Source organism: Mauremys reevesii, linkage group 7 (genome assembly GCF_016161935.1).
Source record: "Mauremys reevesii isolate NIE-2019 linkage group 7, ASM1616193v1, whole genome shotgun sequence".
NCBI classification, from domain to species: Eukaryota; Metazoa; Chordata; order Testudines; family Geoemydidae; genus Mauremys; species Mauremys reevesii.
The window spans coordinates 33,310,635-33,331,849 of NC_052629.1; the positions used below are offsets into that span (position 1 = coordinate 33,310,635).

A 21,215-nucleotide genomic window follows, 5' to 3' on the forward strand; every position below is an offset into this window, starting at 1 on the left:
AAATATATGAAGAATGTAATTCTCCTACCAATCACAAAGTCAACGGTTAAGGGAGATGAATATTGAAACTGAACTCCTGGGTTGCAATTGCCTCAACCAGTACCATGCCTGGAAGTCGCTGCAGATTCTCTGTAATCACACAGCTGTTCCAGGGTTTGCTCTGGAGTGGAAACTAGAGAGGCAGTTTTCTTATAGCTTCAAAGATGTCCTAAGAGTAAAAAGAAACAAGCTTACTGGGAAACTAGTTTAAACATGAATTACTCAGTAAGACAAACTGGGACACTGAGCATAGGGAATGTGCCCGTTTATTTCAGACATGTCAGCTGTTCTTTGATTCATGGTAAATAATTTCTTCAAGAAAATAAACTTTTACTTGTGAACAGATCAAAGTTTTTACCTAGTTTCACAATGTGCTTACGGACTTATAGGTTCTTCTTGTTCAAAGATTGTTTTCTAAGAAAAACAAAAGAGCATTTTCTTTTGATCTCAACCTATTTCCTTCCACTTTAATGTGTGATGTTTCCTTCCCATGTTGTTCGGAAAACTCAGAAAAAAACCCCAATTTCTATTAAAAGAAATACAATGTGCCAAAAAGAATGTATTGTCATTGTATTATTTGGACAGATATGATTCTGACTAAATCCAGAGACTCCAGACTGATAGAGAACTTGGAATTTCCAAGTACTCTATTGAAAGAATGAACAACTATTTAGAGGAATCACCTGGTTTATGCATCATTTCACCTGCCATTGAAATACAGCTACCTGTAGTGTGGAAATCTGTAACTTTACAATGGCAGACAGTGACACTAGTGCACTGCTGAAAGGAAAGAATACTTTAACCAACTGAAATAAGGGAGCTTTTTATGTAAGCAGAATATAAATTACTCAGCTGCAACTGGCCAAGTCACCAGGGCGAATAGCTCTACTCTTGTGAAAAATGCCATAGAATCTTTAATGACACAAGTGGTCAAAAATTTGATCTCATCCCAAATATGACAGCTCCATACTGTGCACTCATCATCTCACTGAGGCATTGATTCAGCACTGCCTTAGAAGGCAGAGTGCAGACTATTGAGTCTCCAACCCTGCTTCCTGTAGCATGTGTTTCCTGTGGTCTTCCATACATTTCCTAGCTAGGTTCAACCTATCTTTGTTTGCAAGATTAGACAGGATCACAGCCTCATGTGCTGCAGGTAGGGAAGGAGCTATCTGAATCATAACATTATCACAAAGATGGAAAATATTCACCCTCCCAGTGTAGGGTTGTTCCACATAGTCTCCATGGCTTTGTCCAATCTAGTTATAAAGTGTGCCAGTGATGAGGCTTCCAGCACTTTCCTAATAAAGTGGGATGATTGAAATGAAACACATTTCAGAGTACCTGCTGTACCTCTCTGAGAGCTACATTTATGGTCACAACTTTTAATATTTTAAATAATATTCAAATTAACTTATTGTTAATTAACCCCATTCTAGGAAATCTTCCTGCTATTGCTCACATTGCTGGAATGACTTTGTGCAATGTAAAATATTTACAAAGGGCTTAAATTTATACCAAGGATTTACAGATCTGTTGAATTAACACCAACTCTGGAGAACGTCTGAAGAATCTACATTGTAAGAGTTATCTGAAAAAGCCGAGTGTACGCAAGGAAAGAAAATGGAAGTGTCCTGAATAAAGGGGTGTGTGTCTTTTATGGAAAGTCTTCAGGGAATCAAAAGAGATACTGCATGCCCTCCAGCTAGGTCTGAGATTTTCTAAGAGTTTTGTGATAAAGTTATACATTTTGAACTATATATGAAAATATTTGGAGTATATAAAAAGACATATTATTAGCCAGGGGAATCAGACTTCAAACTTTTTTAAATGCTTGAATGAAGTTTCTCTTGAACTCCTAAAGGACCAGTATTGGAACTTTGGCTGCTTATTATTAAATGATGCAGGTAATGGTACTTACGGTTGTACTGGAGTTGTAAATAAGTGGTTGGGTCAGGAATGGTTCAGTCAAAGGAAAAAAATTAGGACCAATTAGCCAAATTCTGTCGTAAAGTACATGGCTGCAACTCTGATTGACTTTAATGGGAGCTGTAAACACATATCTGAAGGCAGAATTTGGCCAGTTACAGTCATAGTCACATGTGAATGCAGTTTGGTATTAATGAACATGGAGTAAGAACAAAAGAAGAGACCTTTCTGTTTAGTAAATATGTCTCTGCTATAATGCCTACCACAGCAGGAGTGAGATTGGAAATTTATTACAGAAAAATCTCTAATTCCATTCACTCAATGCAGGAAAAGAAAGAGTTATTCTAGTTTTATTAGGCTCTTGTTATAACTCAGATTAGTGCTGGTATATGTGGGAAAGAAAAGCAAATGTTATTGAAGGAGGTTCAACAAACAGAATTAAAATAACACTCAGGTTTCAAAGATTTCTCATGAAATGTGGCCTTATTCATGTCGGAAAAGAGGAGCCTTAGTTGTGACTAGAAGTTTATGCTGGTTCCTAGTGGATGGTAAAGTTGTGTGCACACAGAAGTATATTGTCCTGTTGTTTTGGGAAAATATTACAAAGAAATCAGTCTGGTATTGATACAATAATCATAGATTTGTTTTTATTTGTGCCTTTTATTATAAGAGTGCCTGCCCTGAGAATGAGCTTATGTGGAAAAACAAAAAGCTGTGGGGATGACAGAGGCAGTGACTTTCCTTTTGTTTGAATGGTTCTTCTAATCAGATGATGACTTGAGGTGCAACAGTTTAGTCCTACACTCATTTCTTAAAATACAAGGGAAAATTCAGACTTATACAGATTTCTGGAACAAGGAAAGTCAATCATGTATTTTATATGTGAATACACTGTTTGCCTGTCTGTGTCTTCCTTACAATGTTTCTTATTCATAGGGTATTTAATACTTTACATTTTTTTATATTGATTGAAAGTGACTAGCACATCAAAGTATTCTTTTGTACCTAACATCATGTGTTTCCTAAAATCTATCTTGCTATGAATATGAATGGCATAATTTGTTATTGACTAGTCACCTGCACAGATGGTTGCTTTCTTTTAAAGTATTTTAGTTACAGGAGAGTGAGAAAATTTCTTAAAGCAAACTTTAATTGTGCATTACTTTTTTCATATAATTTGTAATAGGCAGATAGGTTAGGAATAGATGGGATAGCGTCTGCTGAGGGTTTTTATGACTGTATAGACTGGTATTGTTGAGAAATAGAGAATTATTGAAATAATGGGAATTTTATGAAAAAAAGTTGGCCAGTGGCTTATTGTTTGACACTTCAGGGAAAGACAGCAGCATCCTCCAGCTGTTAATATATAGACAAACTTTATTCTGAACAAAGTATATGCTCACCCTTTATTCTGACCCCCTAACTAAAATAATGTCTGTAAAGGGACAAGAGATGTGAAACAACATATTTACCTAGGGAAAACAGAGTTTCATTCAGCATTTTGTAAAATCAGCTCCTCCTGCACTGATATCTTTTATTTCAAATATTGTTTCAGAACAATATTTGATGGCCTTAATGACTCTTAGATGCAGAGGTGACACAGACATATGATCTCTAATAGGATGAACGGCACTGCTATAATAGAGATGCCTTCACTCATTGGTGTCATTGGCCACATTTTTTATTCTCTCTTTGAGGTATCTCTGGTTTGTCTGGTGCCTCAGTAATGTCCAGCCGCATCATTATTAAACCAATATTCATCAAAAGCAGCAGTCATTTCAAGAACCAATGGGTTTCATCTTTTTTGGTTTTCCTTTGTGTCGAACTCTTATCTCCCCTATATTTGGAGATGCTGCTCCATTACTGCTTTAAATCCATCAAAGACCAAGGATTTTTTCTATTGAGAAAAATCAGTAGAGTCTTTTAGCTGATGATGTGGCTATCATAATTTTACAGAGATCATGATTTCAGTGGTATACCTAACAATTGAGACCTACAAGAAGTGGAAATAATAATCATAGTGGAATTTAATATCATTGTATGTAATGGATGTTGCCCATTGGAAGAACATATACTGCATTAAACGTACCAGATGATTTGTTTGGTTAAGTAAGCATGAGCGAACGAGGGGAAACAATCTGTTCTGCCCTTGCATGTCTGACTTTTTGTAAACAAATCTTGCACGTTGTAACACACAACAGTGGGTTGAGCTAATTACAAGGAGAATAAGAAAAATGTGAAGAAGAAAGCACTGAGAATCTTCCTAAGAATTATTTCTGTATTAAAAGAGACACCTGTTGTCTTATTCTAAGAGGGTTATGATGGGGAGTGCACCCCACACAGGCCCTGATGGGGTTAACGTGAGCAGCACCTGCAAGAGACAAAAAGCCAGACTTAATTAATAATGAAGCCTAGCTGAGGAGGGCCTGGGTGATGACTATAAAGCCATGAAGTTTGTAGTAGAAAGAGGCTACAGGGAGAGAGTCTGTAGTTACTTGCTGGGGGATAGAAGGAGTAAGAAGCTGTCCAGAGAGACAGCAAGGAGTCTGACAGAATAGACCTTGCCTGCCAGCCAAAGGGTCCCTGAGCTGGAACTCAGAGTACAGGGATCACCTTGGCTTCCCTACAAGCCACCAAGGAAGGTGGTGTGAAACACCCTAAAGTAAGAAGTATATGTAATATGGAGCCCAGAGACCAATGGAAGGCACCTGTAAGGTCATTCAACTGTAGTGTGGTTGGACTCTGTTGCCTCAGAAGGGGTGGACTAAAGCATGACTTGTCCGGAGGACCAAATTGTGAGAAAAGAGACCAGGGCAGTGAGCGAGCAACCTCGGCAGGGGGCTCCATATGGGGACAACCGCTGTGCTACGCCTGGCCACATGGAGGTGTTCCTGCGGTGAATTAACTCCTTTACAGGGGCATTTTTGCATTTTATTAGAACTCAAGTACATTACTGACCAACTCAGCCTTTCATAACTTGAATGAAAACAACTCCACATGCAGAAGGGATGAAAAAGCATCCGATGAAAAATGAGAGAAACTCAAAATACAAGTACATTTTCTAAAAGTACCAGGTCAGGTCATCTCAACTTCCTGTAGCCCTGACAACTGCTTACTTGGTATCCACTATATTTAGCAGTATTTTAGGCATGAGTAACAAAGCTCCCATAAACCTGCAGAATTATTGCCAGCACTTCCCTAAGGCTCTGATCCTACAATTGTGGAAGAAAGTGTCCACCTGTGTAGATCTCACTTGAGGACTGGGACTTGAGAGAGCTGGCAGTATCACTGCTTTTTAGTAGCCTGGGTACTTTTCTTATAAACTTATCTATATGACCACATGATGTAGCGTACTCCTTTTTAATCTACATAATGTTATACTCCCCACACAGCTAGGGCTGCCTGGGCACCAAAAATCTTCCTCGAATTAATGACGAGATGAGCTTCTTCTAGGTCATGTTCCCTTTACAGTTCACATCGTTACTAGACCATCCCCAGCTAACACAAAGGAAGAAGAACATTTGGATCATTGTCAGGGTATCTCAGTGATGAAATTGGTTTGCATCAGTGAACGGAAATAAAGTAATAATTTAGTCACATTAATCATCAAATGCCTCGAGAAAAACATCATATTCCCATGTGTCCTATTGCAGTAGTACAGCAGAATTCTTTCTCATGGTAGTGTTCTTGCAAGATGGAAGAGCGTAAGGCTTTACAAAAAGCTTTTTCTGTATTTTTCTGCAAGCAATTAAATTGAAAAGTTCACATCTGTTTAAAGGCATAGTGGGAAATTGATGAAAACCCAACCCAAAGGAGTGAATTTATGATTCCCAGAACAATTAGGGAAATCAAGAAAATGAAAAACTGAAGTACCACCACATATTTAGATGTTCAACTGTAAAAGAGAAGGGTAGGATTTGGCCTAAAATGACTTTTTTCATTAGTTTTATTTTTGTATTAATAAAACAGGATTCAGGTCACAGTACAATAACAGTCCTTGCCCTTTGAGGGTGTCTTTAAAAGTTTTGAATCTCCTGGTGCACGTAAACCAGGCATTGCCATCTTTTAAAATGGATTTTTTACTCAAATAGCTGCTATGGCTATTGCTGAGCCATATCGTCATCATCCATAGGGTTGAGTGGCTGCACTGAAAGCTGAATGTGGCCTATAATCTGAGAGCACTGAGATAAATAAGGTATATCTCTAACTCAGGCTATATCAGTGTGGCCTGTACATGATCCAAAATATAACGTATTTGTAATTTAGAAAAATAGACATGTGCCTGGATTCACTCTTAACACTTCTTAACAGCAGTGTAAGATTACCTAGCACATTCATTTCAATTTAAATCTTCTCTACCAATCAGATGGATGCCACCCAGTTAGAAACAAGGCAATGCATCGTATTGTGGATGAATGTCTGATAAAGATAAGAGTGATGTAGGGCTAAATGTTTCTTAAAGGTACAGTGCGATAAGGAATGTAAGCTGGTCAAGAGTAGATATGTACCATCTCAGCGCTGATGTGGCAATTAATAATCTGGCTGAAATCTTTTTGACAGGCAAAATTCACTAAAGGAATGATAATTGTTAATGACCTTTTGTAAAGCTATAAGGGAAGCAGTGAAGTTAGGAAGACCCACTTAAAAGTTGAATGAACAACCCTGTGCCTTAGTCAGTGTAATCCAAGGGGACAAATGTTAATTGGGCAACCTGTGTAGGGATGTGTAAACCCCACATGTTATCTCAGAAGAGCATAAACAACTGGTTTTGTCTAAAGATTAGACAGACACATCTCTAAGTGGAGAAGAAATCTGAGACATTTGGGCAGCAGCACTAACATTTTCAGGTGAGTTTTATTAAAAACAAGGCAAAGTCATAATCATAGAACTTGGGGCTACTTATCCAAACAAGCTGTTCTTTTTTTGGTTAAATAGCTAATCAAGGTTGAAAAATGGGACATTTCATTTCTTAATTGGAGAAAATATATTAGAATAAAAAATGCCTTCGAATCCCAGAATTAAAGGGTATTTGTTTCTCATGCATTAAAGAACAGGTTAAAATCTATCTGGCTACCAAGCTTCTCATTTCAATGCCATTAGAGATAAGTAATTGTTATGGAAAAATGGAAAGAGAGGCCAGAACTGGTGCTCTTTCATAATAATTCATTTGACTACATTCCTGTGCCCTTCAACATCTTCTCCCCTCTTATTACTTAAAAATGGCTCCTAAAAAGAAAGTTTTCAGATTATTATGTGCACTAACATCTTTAATTATACACCTCTATCTTGATATAACGCTGTCCTCAGGAGCCAAAAAATCTTACTGAGTTATAGGGGAAACCGCGTTATATCGAACTTGCTTTGATCCACCGGAGTGTGCAGCCCCTCCCCCCCCCCGGAGCACTGCTTTACCGTGTTATATCCAAATTCGTGTTATGTCGGGTCACGTTATATGAGGGTAGAGGTGTACTTAGAAAATAACTAAAATGGATAGTAAACATCTAAGGACACCAGAGAGTGGGGAAGGGAGATTCTTGATACCATATTTAATATTTACCAATTTAGAGAATCAGATCACAGCAAGGTAACATGCTATTTCATATCACGAGTACTAGCTCATCTTCCTTCAAATGTGCCGCTTGGTTTAGGCTACTTTCTCTATGTGTTTATATGCATCTGTATGCAGCAGTGAAAACCTTTCCAGGGCAAACAACTCTTTCAAGGCACATTCAGGAATCATATGCAGACTTAACCTGTATGTAGGTCACATGAGTCAGCTCCGATAGCACTTATCAAATATTTTAATTTTTTCTTTTATACCATCCATTTTCTTTCTTCTTTCTCCCATTTCCATCCTCTTCTTCCACCTTTTGCTCTTCTTCCCCCTCTCTGCCCTTTCCCCTTCTTCCATTACTAACAAAATATGCAATATTCAGAGGAGAGAGAACGAAGACCAGAAAGGATCCAAGCAAGAGGTTAATGCATTAATATAACATATGCATACCAACCATTTATACTAAATCTCATAATCTGAGCCCTGCATTGAAAATCCTGTGGAAAAATGGAAAAAGTAGTTGCTTAGGAAGATAGTAAACCTAGTAGAACTGGGTGAATATTGCACACAGACAAAAAGCTGTGATTAATCACTCTAATTTATAAATTAATTTTGCATTAGCCTTGCTTATACAGCTTGTATTCACTTTCCATGGACATTCATTTCCAGAAAGTGAATTTCAAATCTATGTACATTACTATTCACAGGAAACAGATTTTACATTCACACATGCAAATTCATTCATTCTAGGAGAACTTGTACCCTCAGCCATTCAGGGCACAGCAGCAGTCATCATATGTACCTTATCTGACCAATCACAGAAAACCACTACAGCTAAAATAGTGAAGTGAATATCAAATACTTGAATATACACACACAACTTTTTCTCAGAAATTTTCTCCTGACAAAACACTATCTAATCCCTTTGTTACTCATCTGTGTCTCATGAAAATTACCTTTCCTTCTGTATTATTTGACATATGTAGAAACTATGGGCCAGATTCTGACTGCCATTATACAGCTGTAAATCTGGACTAACTTCTTGGGCCTGATTCTCAGTTACACACAGGCCCTTTTATGCTGTATTTGCAGTGCAAAGGGGCCTTAATTTACTCCCTCTTTAAGACCCCCTTTACACTTCCAAGTGGGCTTAGTATAAATGAGAATAAGGGTAATTGATTTTAATAGAGTTACTGCAGCTTTACCTTGGGGGAGAGCAGAATCCAGCCCTATGTCTGTTTCTCCATCATGGATCAAATATCTAATGAGAAGCCCAAAAACTTTCAGCCAAAAGTCTGAGAATCATCCAAAATCTGCAATGGGCAAAGTAGCTATTTTCTGAAGTATTATTAACCAGAGACTGAAGAGATGGACTAGAAAAGAAAGAACAAAGGACTCTCTGTAATTTCCATAACTTAGACTAATATCCTCTAAAACACAAAAGCTGTTGCAATATCACTGTGTCACTGAATTGGACTGTTTAATAAATGAAATCTTTACTGTGGAAGGACAGATGGATGGAGAGATGCAGTGAATGCCTCATTGGCTGTGTGCCATTTTTCAAAGGTTGGTGGCTCATGTGATGTGCAGAGGCCAGTTGCTAGGTTGCAGTGGATTTGGTTGCCTTCCTACCATTAGGAGAGGGATCTCCTGATGAGGTGAGACACTGAGGCAGTGTCCTTTGAGCAAACTTGCCCTGTTCTTTCTGTTGGCTGAGCAGATACAGCGAGGAAGATGCTGTTACTAACTGTTATTTCCTATCCAGGGATCTTGAAGACAACTGTAAAAGTAATTGAAAGGCTATTTATTTTCCAGATTAGACCCTAACATATTAACTTGAGAACCTGCTCAGTAATCAGTGACTCCTGAACAAACAGGGGAGCTGAGAGTTTTCTCATACATCAGCAGAATTTCTGCTACCTTTTCCCCCTGGAGCCTCATGTGAATTCATTATAAGGCAGATTCATTTTAATGCACAAGTGGAAATTAGCCAAGAAAGGTTCCAAAGTGCAAACTCTCTAGTGATCTCTTCCCTTAACCCTTCCTCCCCTCATCGAAATCTGAGAGCAAGACTCACGATGTATGCATTATTTGTATTACCACAGCCTCCAGTGGGACCAGCTGGGATCAGGGTCATATGCTAGATTCTGTAAAAACACCAGGAAGACACTTCCTGCACCAAAAAGCTTAGTGTCTAGATTAAGCTAAAATGCAATAGATCAGAGCACAAACAGGGGTAGGAGTGGTGGCGGGGAGGACAGGGGGTCACACAGCTGCATGCCTCATTAGTGGTTTTCAAGACTTTGCTTGCAGAGTCCACAACCCAAAGAAATTCAGTTGTGTGGCACCATTAGAAAAATAACACTGGATTTAACGACAGATAACGTTTTCTAACTGGAGAATCAAATTGCCATAATGCCAAAATAAATGTGCAGTGGACAGGAGCAGAAACACCTAGCACAGACATAATGTAAGTTACTTATTAGTTTACTGTATATACCATGTGAAGAATTTTCTGGGGAAAACTAAGTCAATGAGAGGAATTTAGCATTTTCTTCTGAAAGTGATTCTATTTTGTTATAGGTAGGGATGGTAGCACTGCCTATTATAGGGGCTTTTCCAACACTTCCCTTTATAAGACCCTGTTTCCAATTGCTCATAACTTTACAAAACTTTAACTATTTGCGCTGAATTTTTCCATGCCAGTTGTCAATCTGAGACTGAATTTTCTTTGAAACTTTCAGCCAAAACGGTCCACCTGTTTGTGAGAAAGAAGCTAGGGAAATATAGAAGCAGCAAAGAATCCTGTGGCACCTTATAGACTAACAGACGTTTTGCAGCATGAGCTTTCGTGGGTGAATACTTCTTCGGTGAATACTTCTTCGGATGCTCATGCTGCAAAACGTCTGTTAGTCTATAAGGTGCCACAGGATTCTTTGCTGCTTCTACAGAACCAGACTAACACGGCTACCCCTCTGATAGGGAAATATACATTGTTTAGCCCATGTTAAAAAATTCTTGAGACTTTTTCAGAAATGCTCTAGTACCTCCATGCTTTGGAGCAGAGACTTGAAATTTGACAGGGGATTGCCTGTGTGTCAAGGATGTGCCTATTGCCAACCCCAGGAAAATCCTCCCAAATCTGGTCAAGTTATAAGCCTTTGAAAATTGCAGTTTGCACATGCTCAATAAAAACATCAATATTAACAGCTAAAATCTACAAAGATTCTGTCCTCACTGAGCATGCTCCATCCTCTCCTAGCCTAGTGCTGACCAGACTGCACATGTGCCATCCCCACAGAGTGACTGAACATGCTACAGCCCAGGGTTATGGGAGCTCAGAGGGACTTTATCTGTAATGACTCCTCGGCTGGGGTAGGGATTGCAAACCAGTTGGCTGGGCGGATGACACTGAGGTTGGATGAAGTACTAGAAGATGGGGGGCAGAAGGAAGACCGGAACTGGCTGGACAAGGGGACTGGACTAGGAATACTTGGAGGGAAATGGGGTCAGTGGTAGAGGGGAGACAGATCTGACCAGGAGCAGGGTGTGGGGGAAGAACCTGGACTAGGCAAAATGACTAGGCTAAGTAGCCAGTGAGGAGCTGGAAGGAAGAGCGTGAGGTTGGATAAACCCAGGGAGGGAGATTGGGACTGGAAGCCAATGTGGGGAAGACAGAAATGGATTAGATGAGGAGCTGGGAGGCAGGAACTGGGACTGCCTGGGCAAGGAGACTGGGACTGGGTGTGAGGAGGGTGGGAAACTGGGAGCCAGGGGGGAGATTGGAAGTCAACCTGGAGGGGAAGACCCAGACTGGCTGGACAAGGAGACTGGCACTGGGATGAAAAGACTGAGGAGTAGAGAATGGGACTGTGACAAGGAGCAAAGGGTGATGAAAGAGACAGGGCTGGGCCAGGGATCAGTTAGAGGGGATGAGGCAGAAGGGGTCAAGGTTGGAGGAAATGGACAAAAAAGTCTATAGTCACTAAAACACACTCCCCTCCAGAGTCTGGAATGGAAGGAAAGATTCCTGAGTCTCACTCAGTGATTATGTAATTAAAGACTGTATCGTAATGCATATGCACAATGGGGACAAATTAAGGAAGCACAGGCAACCTTAGCTCTGGCATTTCCTTGCTTTTGAGAGCTTGACTTGGCAACCTTAATGTTCTTTTCTTTTATATATTTTGTGTGTGTGTGTAATTCTTTATGGGTTCCTATACTGCACTCATCACCATAATATCTGAGCACCTTCCGTTAATGGATAAAGCAACCTGACTAACATTTGTCATGTATTTGTTCTCTCATCCTCCCATCAGAGGAAAAGTGTATGTAGTGGAGCATCTTTTTTTTTTTTTGGAACTTCTGAAAATAAGGTGTATAGACATGTTGCTCTGTGGTTTAGTTAGAGAAGGTAGGTCAAAGAAACACACTTTGCACTTGGACAGTGGCGAGGTTTGTGATGGTCCTTAGTGCCTGGGGGAGTTAATTCCACAGTCTTGGACCAGTCCTGGAGAAAGACCTGTCTCCTGAACAGAAGAGCTTTTCTCCTATTGTAGAGTTCAGAGAAGCAAAGCTGTTGACCATAGTCTTCATCCCAGAGCTTCAGTTGATCTTTTAGATATCCTGGGCCCACACCATTCAGTGCCTTGAAGATAAGGGCTGAGACCTTGAACTAGATTAGAACTGACAAGGTCTGTGGTCTCTGCTCCTGCAAAAGTGACCTTGTACTTGTATTAGCTTGTACATTTTAAACTCCCATAGGAACGTTTGTGGCCGAGCTACCTATTCCTGTGGCTGCTCATAAAAACTCTTGCAATGACGGCTGAGACTTCTTGTTAGATTTTTGTGAGCAAAGATAACCATTACTATATAACCAAACTGCAGATACTTCAGATGTTCAGTTTGACACGGGTTATTTTTTATGTTGGGGATAAGGGTCCTGACAAATTAATGAGATTGAAAGCCACTGTGAATTGGGAAGGGAAGCTGATTAGTTACAGGGGATGTAATTTCCACCACAATTGGAGCCACTTACAGCCCTATTTTATTTTAATAAATGTGTTGTTATTTTTTGTGCTATGGTAGCACCCATAGGTGCCACTCAAGAGGCCTATTGTGCAAGGTGCTATACAAACATGGAGGTTGACACAGCCCATTTCCAATATGATTTAAGTGAAAAACCATTGGGTGTGACAAACAATCAGAGGGAGGAGGGTGTAATAGTATACAAACATGCATTTCCATAGGCTGACAATGTGCATAGCTTGATGGCTCTGAATCATTTAGAAATATCAGCTATCCCCATCAGACTTGAGAGAAAGAAAACACACACAATACAGTACCTCGGCCTCAAGTAAAGGGAGTGACAGAAAACCAGTGGACCACAACATAGAAATAACTGTTTTTTCTGGTATCCTTTACATCAAGAATTGGGGCAGACATTTTGTCAGTGACCTGGTTTAACTTGTGTCATCACATGGCAGTGACATGTAGATTTAGCCTGCTCTGTGGATTGTTTTATTCCTTGATACAGTTTTTGGAATATGCCTTCTAAAACACATTTGCATTAAAATAACAGCCTGAAACGGCAGACAAGCACACGTTTCCATATTGCAATTCCAAATATTTCTCTTCATTATATAACTCAGGTCACCAGTTCTGCCCTGTGGATTGAAGCTTCTGCCTTTGGAAAGAATTTTCTGTTTCAAAATGCACAAACTGAGATGCAATGGCATATAAGGGTGGATTGTGCAAGTTTCAGTGGGAGGGCTCAGGTTCTTAATGTTAAGCATGTGCTGTAGTGCTTTGCTGGATTGTGGCCATAGTGCTCAGGGCCTTTCAGGGTCAAGCCCCCTGTGCAGTGTCTGGCTGAGGAACTGTGTGATTTGAGCAGGCATCTCGTCAGAGATTTAATCGCTACTCTGAGTTGCTTATCACTGTGTACTTTTAAAGAGCCCCAAAGCCCTTCTCCAGATGTTATCAGATAACATTTCATGGGACTGCCTGTGATTCTTGTCAGCGTGAATGCTGTATGTTCAGCATCTACAATATTACACTATAGCTGTGCTATTTTAGGTTTCTCTCCAAGCAAAATTGAAACACATACCAGACCACTTTGCTTGTTTGTTTGAAGTCTTCACTTCATTCAGGAAACAAAACAAAACAAAAAAACAACAACCCTGCAACAAAGCAACTAGCACTTAACAGTAATCACCCAAACCATGCAGTCAACCTGCCCAGACCTGGGAATGGGGAACAGCCCAGACAGCCAAGCTGCATGTGCCGGAAACTGAGCATAAGTGGGGCTTAGCCTCAGAACGCTCAGCCCTGCCTTGTATTGTAGTGGTTGGTGAAAGCCGAATCACAGCCATGGCAACTGGTCACTATGGGTCCAATCCTGCAAATGTGTGTAACATGAATAACTTTAGTTGTTAAGAATGCCACTCACATGATTTTAGTTGGTTACAGGATTGAGCCCTTTGGGTGGAATTCAGTCTAGTGCAGAGGTCAAGCCCCACTCAAATTGCATTTACACCCTGTTTTGAGGTTTTAATTGGGATGTAAGTGGTGCACAGACATTGTGTTGACTGTTTTCATGGGAAAGAGTAAAAATCCCTCCCTTTAGGCTTCTCCTCTCTCCTTACTCAGAAAAATCATAACTGAAGTCAACAGATTTTGCTGGGGATGAGGGGAGTTCACTCACCTGTAGTTCAAAAAAGCTCAGACTTCCAGGGATATTCACCTTAATGTGCAGGTGAAAATTTCAGCCCCAAAGGTGAATTTTTCAGTAAAGTCTATGTGAGTGAAAACAGTTGATTACAAGGAAAACTATTTTACAACTTTAATTAAAATCAGGCCAGAGCATCAGTTAGAGTTAGTGTAGCTCTGTTGAAGTTAAAGGAGTTACCGTGATTTATACCAGTTGAGGATTTTGCCTGTACATGTGGATCACTGCATTTTGCAGTATTATGTGCAAGGGTGTAATTGCGGGAACATTAAATATTAAAGATAGAAAATCTCTCAGATATAGGACCAAATTCTGCTCTTGATTATACAATGTAAATTGAAATCAGTGAAGTTCCTCCTGATTTACAGCTGAGTAAATGAGAACAGAATGTGACCCAAAGTCATTTGCTTCTCACAATGCACAGAATGCATGTTACACAGTCATTGTAGTTAGAAATAAATCATCACATACAATAAAACACCAGCTATATTTTACCCTTTGATAATGTGGTTTCACAGGGGTTGGGTGAAGGGTGATTTAGTTTGATTCTCTCCCTGCTGTTTTTCTGTTTCAGATGGCAAATAATCCTTGTACCAGGTAACATTCCATGCATGCTCTGCACGTCATCTGGAGTCGGTCCCTTACAGTGACTCTGGAAAGAAGAAAATTGAATCACTATCACAGCTATGGCAGCACCAAAGAAAGTTCTGCTCTCCTCCCCTCCCGATGGAGGCTGGGGATGGATGATTGTTGTTGGCTGTTTCCTCGTTACTATCTGCACTAGGGCTGTAACAAGGTAAAATAGCTTCTTGTCAGGCTGACTCTTTGTAATCTTTTCTATTCTTTTCTAAAGAGAAAAATAAGAGATACTCTGTAATGGCTAATAGTTGAAATTAAAGGAATCAATTCTGTCTGGACTTTTTACTATCCTTCTAACCTGTTTTGTTTTTGAAGGCCTCCTGAAATCTGTATGGGGGCTGGGACAGCTAAGAGATTAAGATTCCTCCAATATTAGTCCTGCTTAGTTCCTGATGACAGCTGTTATGTCCTATCCAAGAACTCCTATCACCGCCCTTACTATTCTGCACTGTCAGAGTTACTTCATGCTGTAGTTGTTCAGTGGGGACTAGAGGAGGCATGCGGGGTCTTCCCAGGCCCTGTGTCCCTCTCTGACCTTCCTGTGATTTGTTTTGGCCAGTTCCTGTGGATTTGTTTGACTCTTGGGTATATCCGATCGACCTGTAGTGTAATCTCTTTGCTCTCTACAAGCATTTCAGGTGCCATCCTGCATGAGAGCTATGACCTAAAGAGGCCCTTCACTATATATGCCTCAAGTATCCTAACTATGCAGGGAATATTTGTTGCTGTATTCCTCAAAAATAGAAGGAGAGAAAATAGGCTAACATACTCTGAAAAGCTCATCTATACATTTGGGGACAAGAAGGTTCCTTCTGCTGGTGTTGCTGTGTTTTATTTTTACTATACATGGGAGGATGGTCTATGTTGATATGAACAGGTAAACTGTATGAGGGATATCAGAGACAGGCAGCATAGTATGTGAGGGGCATTGGAGACAAGGGTCTCATTTGAACTGGCAACACGATACAATTACAACTCTTCTTACCTACATAATGTATTTCTTTTTAAATAAAGCTGCCACACTTGATGAAGGAATTGTGTGGTAAGTCTCATAAACACTTGTCTATAACCATGTAAATGTTGATCTAGTGCTACCATATTACTACAGCTACATGAACTACATACTAACACTACAAGTTTTTCTAAAGGCAGTTTTTGTCCCCATAATGTTTGCTTTTTTGCATGTGAAATAGATTGATTTGCATTATAGAACTGATCTAATTGATGCTATATTTCCTAGAACAGATGCATCTGAAATCTGGCTTTGAACTGAGAGACAGTTGATTGATTGGGGACAGAGCAGGAAGACCACCCAACAATCCCTTGCTTATTTAGCAAACTTGAAATATTCCTATTTCTCAATCAGATATTGGATGTGTGGATATTTTATTTTAACGTATCAAAAAACACCACTAAATAGTGGTATGATGCCACATGAGCAGTGAAGGAGGCCGTGGAATTCCATGGTGAATTTGAGATCAGACATAGATACAGCAAGAAGACCTGATAAAAGGGCCTACTTTACCAGACTATCTTTGAGAATTACACTGTGCCTCTCATCCTTACTGGTGCTTTCATTCCAACAAAACTCTTATTGTTTTGCTTTAGTAACATGCTCCTAGTAGTACATAAACGCATTTTATCCTAAAGGTCAATTTTGTTCATTCATGTGATATGGAAAGATGGCAGACACACCCTGCACTTTGATGTTGTGGATTCAGGAAAGAAGAAGAATGTCTGTATATATTCTCAAGTATCAGGGGGTGGCCATGTTAGTCTGTACCCACAAAAATAACAAGGAGTCCAGTGGCACCTTAAAGACTAAGATTTATTTGGGCATAAGCTTTCATGGGTAAAAACCTCACTTCTTCAGATGCACCTGAAGAAGTGGGCTTTTTTACCCACGAAAGCTTATGCCCAAATAAATCTGTTAGTCTTTAAGATGCCACCGGACTCCTTGTTATTTTTGTATCTATTCTATTGCAACTCGGGCTAATGGAAACTATAGGGCATTGGCTCTGTCCACACTGAACTCGTTGCAGGGTCAGAGCCTATGCCCAATCCTGCAGATCTTCATGCACACAACTTAACTTTATGCACATGAGTCTCATTGATGCCATACTTCATAAGCTTGCCAGAGCAGGGGTTGTGTTATTTGATCTGCAGTAGGAGGTACCTAAATAAATAATACTAATAAGTCTAACATTAATTGGCATCAGTATAGACAGGGTGTGTGTGGTGGTGGTTTGTGTGTGTGGGGGATTTGCTTACTATTTGTACTTCAACATTCTACCTTATTGGCCAGATTTTAAACAGATGGCCTCCCGTCTTTGTGTTCACAATGCATCCACGAGTATTTGCAGCCACAAAAAGGGAGGGCTGGTCTCAGAATCAGTCTCTGTATGTGAAGAGCCATTCAGAGTCTGTACTGTTAAAGCAGCCAGCATTTTGTATCCTTTGTTCAGTTACCGTGTATGCTGCTGTCTGCAGGCATATGGGCACAGGATTCCTTGATTATTGTGAGTTTGTTCCAACCTATACATAACTGAACAGCATTTTGTGTGTAGGTCTGTATAGCTATATGTCTCTGTAAACATGAATTTGAATCCTTCTTCTGCTATCAGAAGTCACTTAGGGCATAGGGAAGGCTCTGCCATCCCTGTCTATCATGTTGTTTGCCGGAGTGGCTATCTTGTGTTTCTATAACTTCACTTTTTTGCAAGGATAGGTTGCTCAACCCCTTCTTCCCACCGCCCCCAGACCCCTGGAGCCTGGAGGACCAGTAGACTACTTTTCATCTGGTCCCTCCCTACCCATTGGCCTGTCCTGCTTGGGTGGCCTTGCCAGGAGTTAAATCTCCCTCTGGCAGAGCTCTCAGGGTCACATGCAAACATTCCCACCACATTCAGGTGCAGTCCCCAGGGAAAGAGAAGAGTATCCTCGATGTGGTGGGAAGTGATGGGAAAGCCTCTGCATTCCAGTGACCCTGAGAGCTATGCTGGCAGCATTTGTAACTTCTGGTGGGGGCACCCAAACTGGACAGGTCAAAGGATAGGGGCCAGACAAAAGAGGAGTCCCTAGGTCCTCCAGGTTGCAGGGGAGAATGACAGGCGAACATCCTATCCTTGAGAAATGTCTTGGTGCCAACTGACTGAGAGCACAAGGGGTGCAAAGAGTTTTACAGGGATTGCCAGGTCAAATATATGCCTAATAATTCAGTAAAGGTTGGCATATGAAGTCTTTACTGAGAACCAGTAGCCCACTGGTCCATCATCATCACTGCAAAATGTATGCACAGATAATATTTAAGGAGTTATGTCTATATTGAAAATGAGATCCTTAAGGCAGATAACCAGGAGGTGACATGTCTTGGATGGCTTCCTTTCAGGAAGGGGGTAACAGATGCTTATCTCCCTGCCTGGTCGTTGTGTATTGTGTGTGTGTCTCAACGGAGGCCAATTTGCATATTGAGCCAGATGCTGATTAAGAAATGGCAAAGTCTACAGTAAAGTAGTATACAGGAATAAACAACCAGCAGGTGGTATCCTGTTTATAAATATGGACAATGAATTGTTCTGATCTATCTGGGAAGGCAAACAGACACGCTGGATCTTTCACTGAGGAGGCAAGCTGCCAGCATGACTTGTCTGATGAATGGAAGATCACAGCCAAGCCTGCTTGTAATACACTGGAAGGATTTTGGATAAGTATTGCTCTAAGATTTGAAAATAAGTCTAAGTTCTAGAATGCATGCTATGGTTTTAATTTGTATGTAACCATTTGTTTTCAGTACTGCTACTTGTTATCACTTGAACCTCTATAGTTTATTAAATAAATGTTTACTGTTTTCGCTATAAACATACCTAAGTGCTGTGTGTTAAATAGAGCATTTATCTGAGATGTAATTGGTAAGCTGGGGTGTCTTGCTTCTTTGGAAGCAGCAATTCTGTGAATACTGCAAGTGTCTGGTGGATCAGGTGCTGAACATTCCAGGGAGATACTTGGAGGGTTTGGGGGTTGGAATGTGCCTATCGCTAATTTGTAGAGAGAGCCAGGGCCTGCATAGGGGAGTTTTTGTGTTTCCCGTGGCTGGTGCAGCCAGGGAGCAGACACAGACAAGGCTTCCTCATGCTAAGGGCTGGTGGTAGTGAAGTTCCTCATGGCCCTGGGTATCCCTGGGAAGTATCACAGGTTGAATGATAGGCCAACAACCTAGCCTAGTGAAAAAGTGAAGTTATAGAAACACAACAAGATAGCCACTCTGGAAAACAACATGATACACAGGGATGGCAGGGGCTTCTTCGTGCCTTAAGTGACTTCTGATGGCCCAGAAGTCATCTGACTAACATATATTAGTCCTTAAAGAGAGAAACAACAATGTAGGAATTGGATAATAGTTTATGGGAGGTTAAAATAAAAAAGGGCAATATAATTGTCTGCTCTTTTAAAGATTGGCTCTCCTTGTGGAAATAAATGTCTTCCTTGTCCTAAACTGATCTGTCTAATCCCACTACTAGGGTCATACTTGGTAACCATTCTGTAACTCATTTGTCATTGTCTCATTGAATGAGACACATGAATTACTGTAGGAACTATCCATCCTATGTGCCACATTTTCATTTGTCATTATTTCCTGTGCATCCAGATAGTCTCTCATTTCAGTCTCCATTTTGCAGATGTTTAATGACCCAATGCATTTCCCTTGGAAGTCAATAGGAATCTTTGCATTGACTTTCATAGGATTTGGAACAGACCCAAACCAGGTACCCTTTATCCCAGAATTTAACAGATCAGTATTCATGTTTTCTTTCCTAGATGCATCTCAATTTTCTTTGTGGAGTTCCAGACATACTTTGCTCAGGATTATGCGCGAACAGCTTGGATCCATTCCATTGCAGACTGTGCCACAATGCTGTGTGGTGGGTATTGCACTCTCCGAATAATAAATTGGTTTGTTCTTTAGACCTGTGGGACACCTGATATTAGTGTATTCACAAGTCATCAGAGCCAGTGTGGAAAATTTCTGGTTTCAGGCTGGCTAATGACTTTTGTCCAACACATCCTGGCTTTGTAGCTAAATGGGTGTAGTATGTCCAAGCTGTATCCCACAGCACAGTTTGGCAAGGAGGGGGCTTTTTTGACCATGTTGTCTGATACTGAAAAGAAACAGAGCACTTTATTGTCAAGTGATGTGTGTTTTAAGAACTGTTTTTGTGGGAAAAAAACCTAATGGGAAAGGTCACGGTTTAAGAGGCATTCCACTAGGACTTGTTTTACCTAGTATATTGCAGTTACATTTCAGACTTGACTGTGTTTCCTAGCTCCTTTGGTTCAAGTCACAACCATCACATCCCTTCACTGAACTTTTTTTGTGAGCAAACGTCCTGTGTGTTTTCTTTATGAAATATCCCCTAGGACAGTGGTTTTCAAACTGTGGGTTGCAACCCAGTACTGGGTTGTAGAATGGAAGGCACTGGGTCGCGGCAGCTCTGGTCAGCACCACCGACCAGGCCATTAAAAGTCCCATTGGTGGTGCTGCTCGGCTAAGGCAGGCTAGTTCCAACATCAGGCTGGGCCCCAGAAGCAGCCAGCAGCAGGTCTGGCTCTTAGGTGAGGGGGCCACAGGGCTCCATGTGCTGCCTCCACCCCGAGCACTGGCTCCACACTCCCATTGGCTGGTTCCCAGCCAATGGGGGTTGTGGGGGAAGGGGACGGTGCCTGCAGGCAAGAGCCATGCTGAGCTGTTTGCATGCCTCCGCCTAGGAGCCGGACCTGCGGCTGGCCGCTTCCGGGGCGCAGCGTGGTTCACAGTGCCAGGACAGGCAGGAAGTCTGCCTCTACACCCCGGCTGCACCACTGACTGGGAGCGGCCGGAGGTAAGCCTACACCCCAACCCCATGCTCCAATCCCCTACCCCAGCCCCTCCCTCAAACCTGGGGCCCCTTCCTACACCCCAAACCGCTCATCCCTGGCTGCAGCCCCAGCCCAGAGCCCTGATCCCCTCCCGCACCCCAACCCCCTGCTCCAGCCCAGAGCCCCCTCCCACACCCTGAAACCCTCATTCCCAGCCCCATCCCACAGCCCTCACCCCTGCACACCAACACTCTGCCCCAGCTCTGAGCCCCTCCCACACCCCAAACCCCTCATCTCCAGCTCCAGTGGGTCGTGGGCATCAACAATTTTCTTCAACTGGGTCGCCAGAAAACAAGTTTGAAAACCACTGGCCTAGGACACCCTTTCTGTTCTGGAGTTACACTTAATTTCTCACGGATATCATTTAAAGATCTGCAAAGTACTGTGCAAACTTAGGTTCTGATCCTGCAC

The 21,215-nt window shown here is 41.2% G+C and overlaps 1 protein-coding gene across 1 annotated transcript in view; it reads left to right on the forward strand.

Annotated features, from left to right (window-relative positions):
* The window catches only part of SLC16A12 (solute carrier family 16 member 12), a 55,580-nt gene that overhangs the window by 17,301 nt on the left and 17,064 nt on the right, over positions 1 to 21,215 (forward strand). The window contains exons 2-3 of the mRNA XM_039546459.1: positions 14,827 to 15,048; positions 19,707 to 19,810. Of these exons, the coding sequence (XP_039402393.1) occupies positions 14,939 to 15,048; positions 19,707 to 19,810 (214 nt within the window). The 5' untranslated portion in view covers positions 14,827 to 14,938. The remainder of the gene's footprint in view (positions 1 to 14,826; positions 15,049 to 19,706; positions 19,811 to 21,215) is intronic.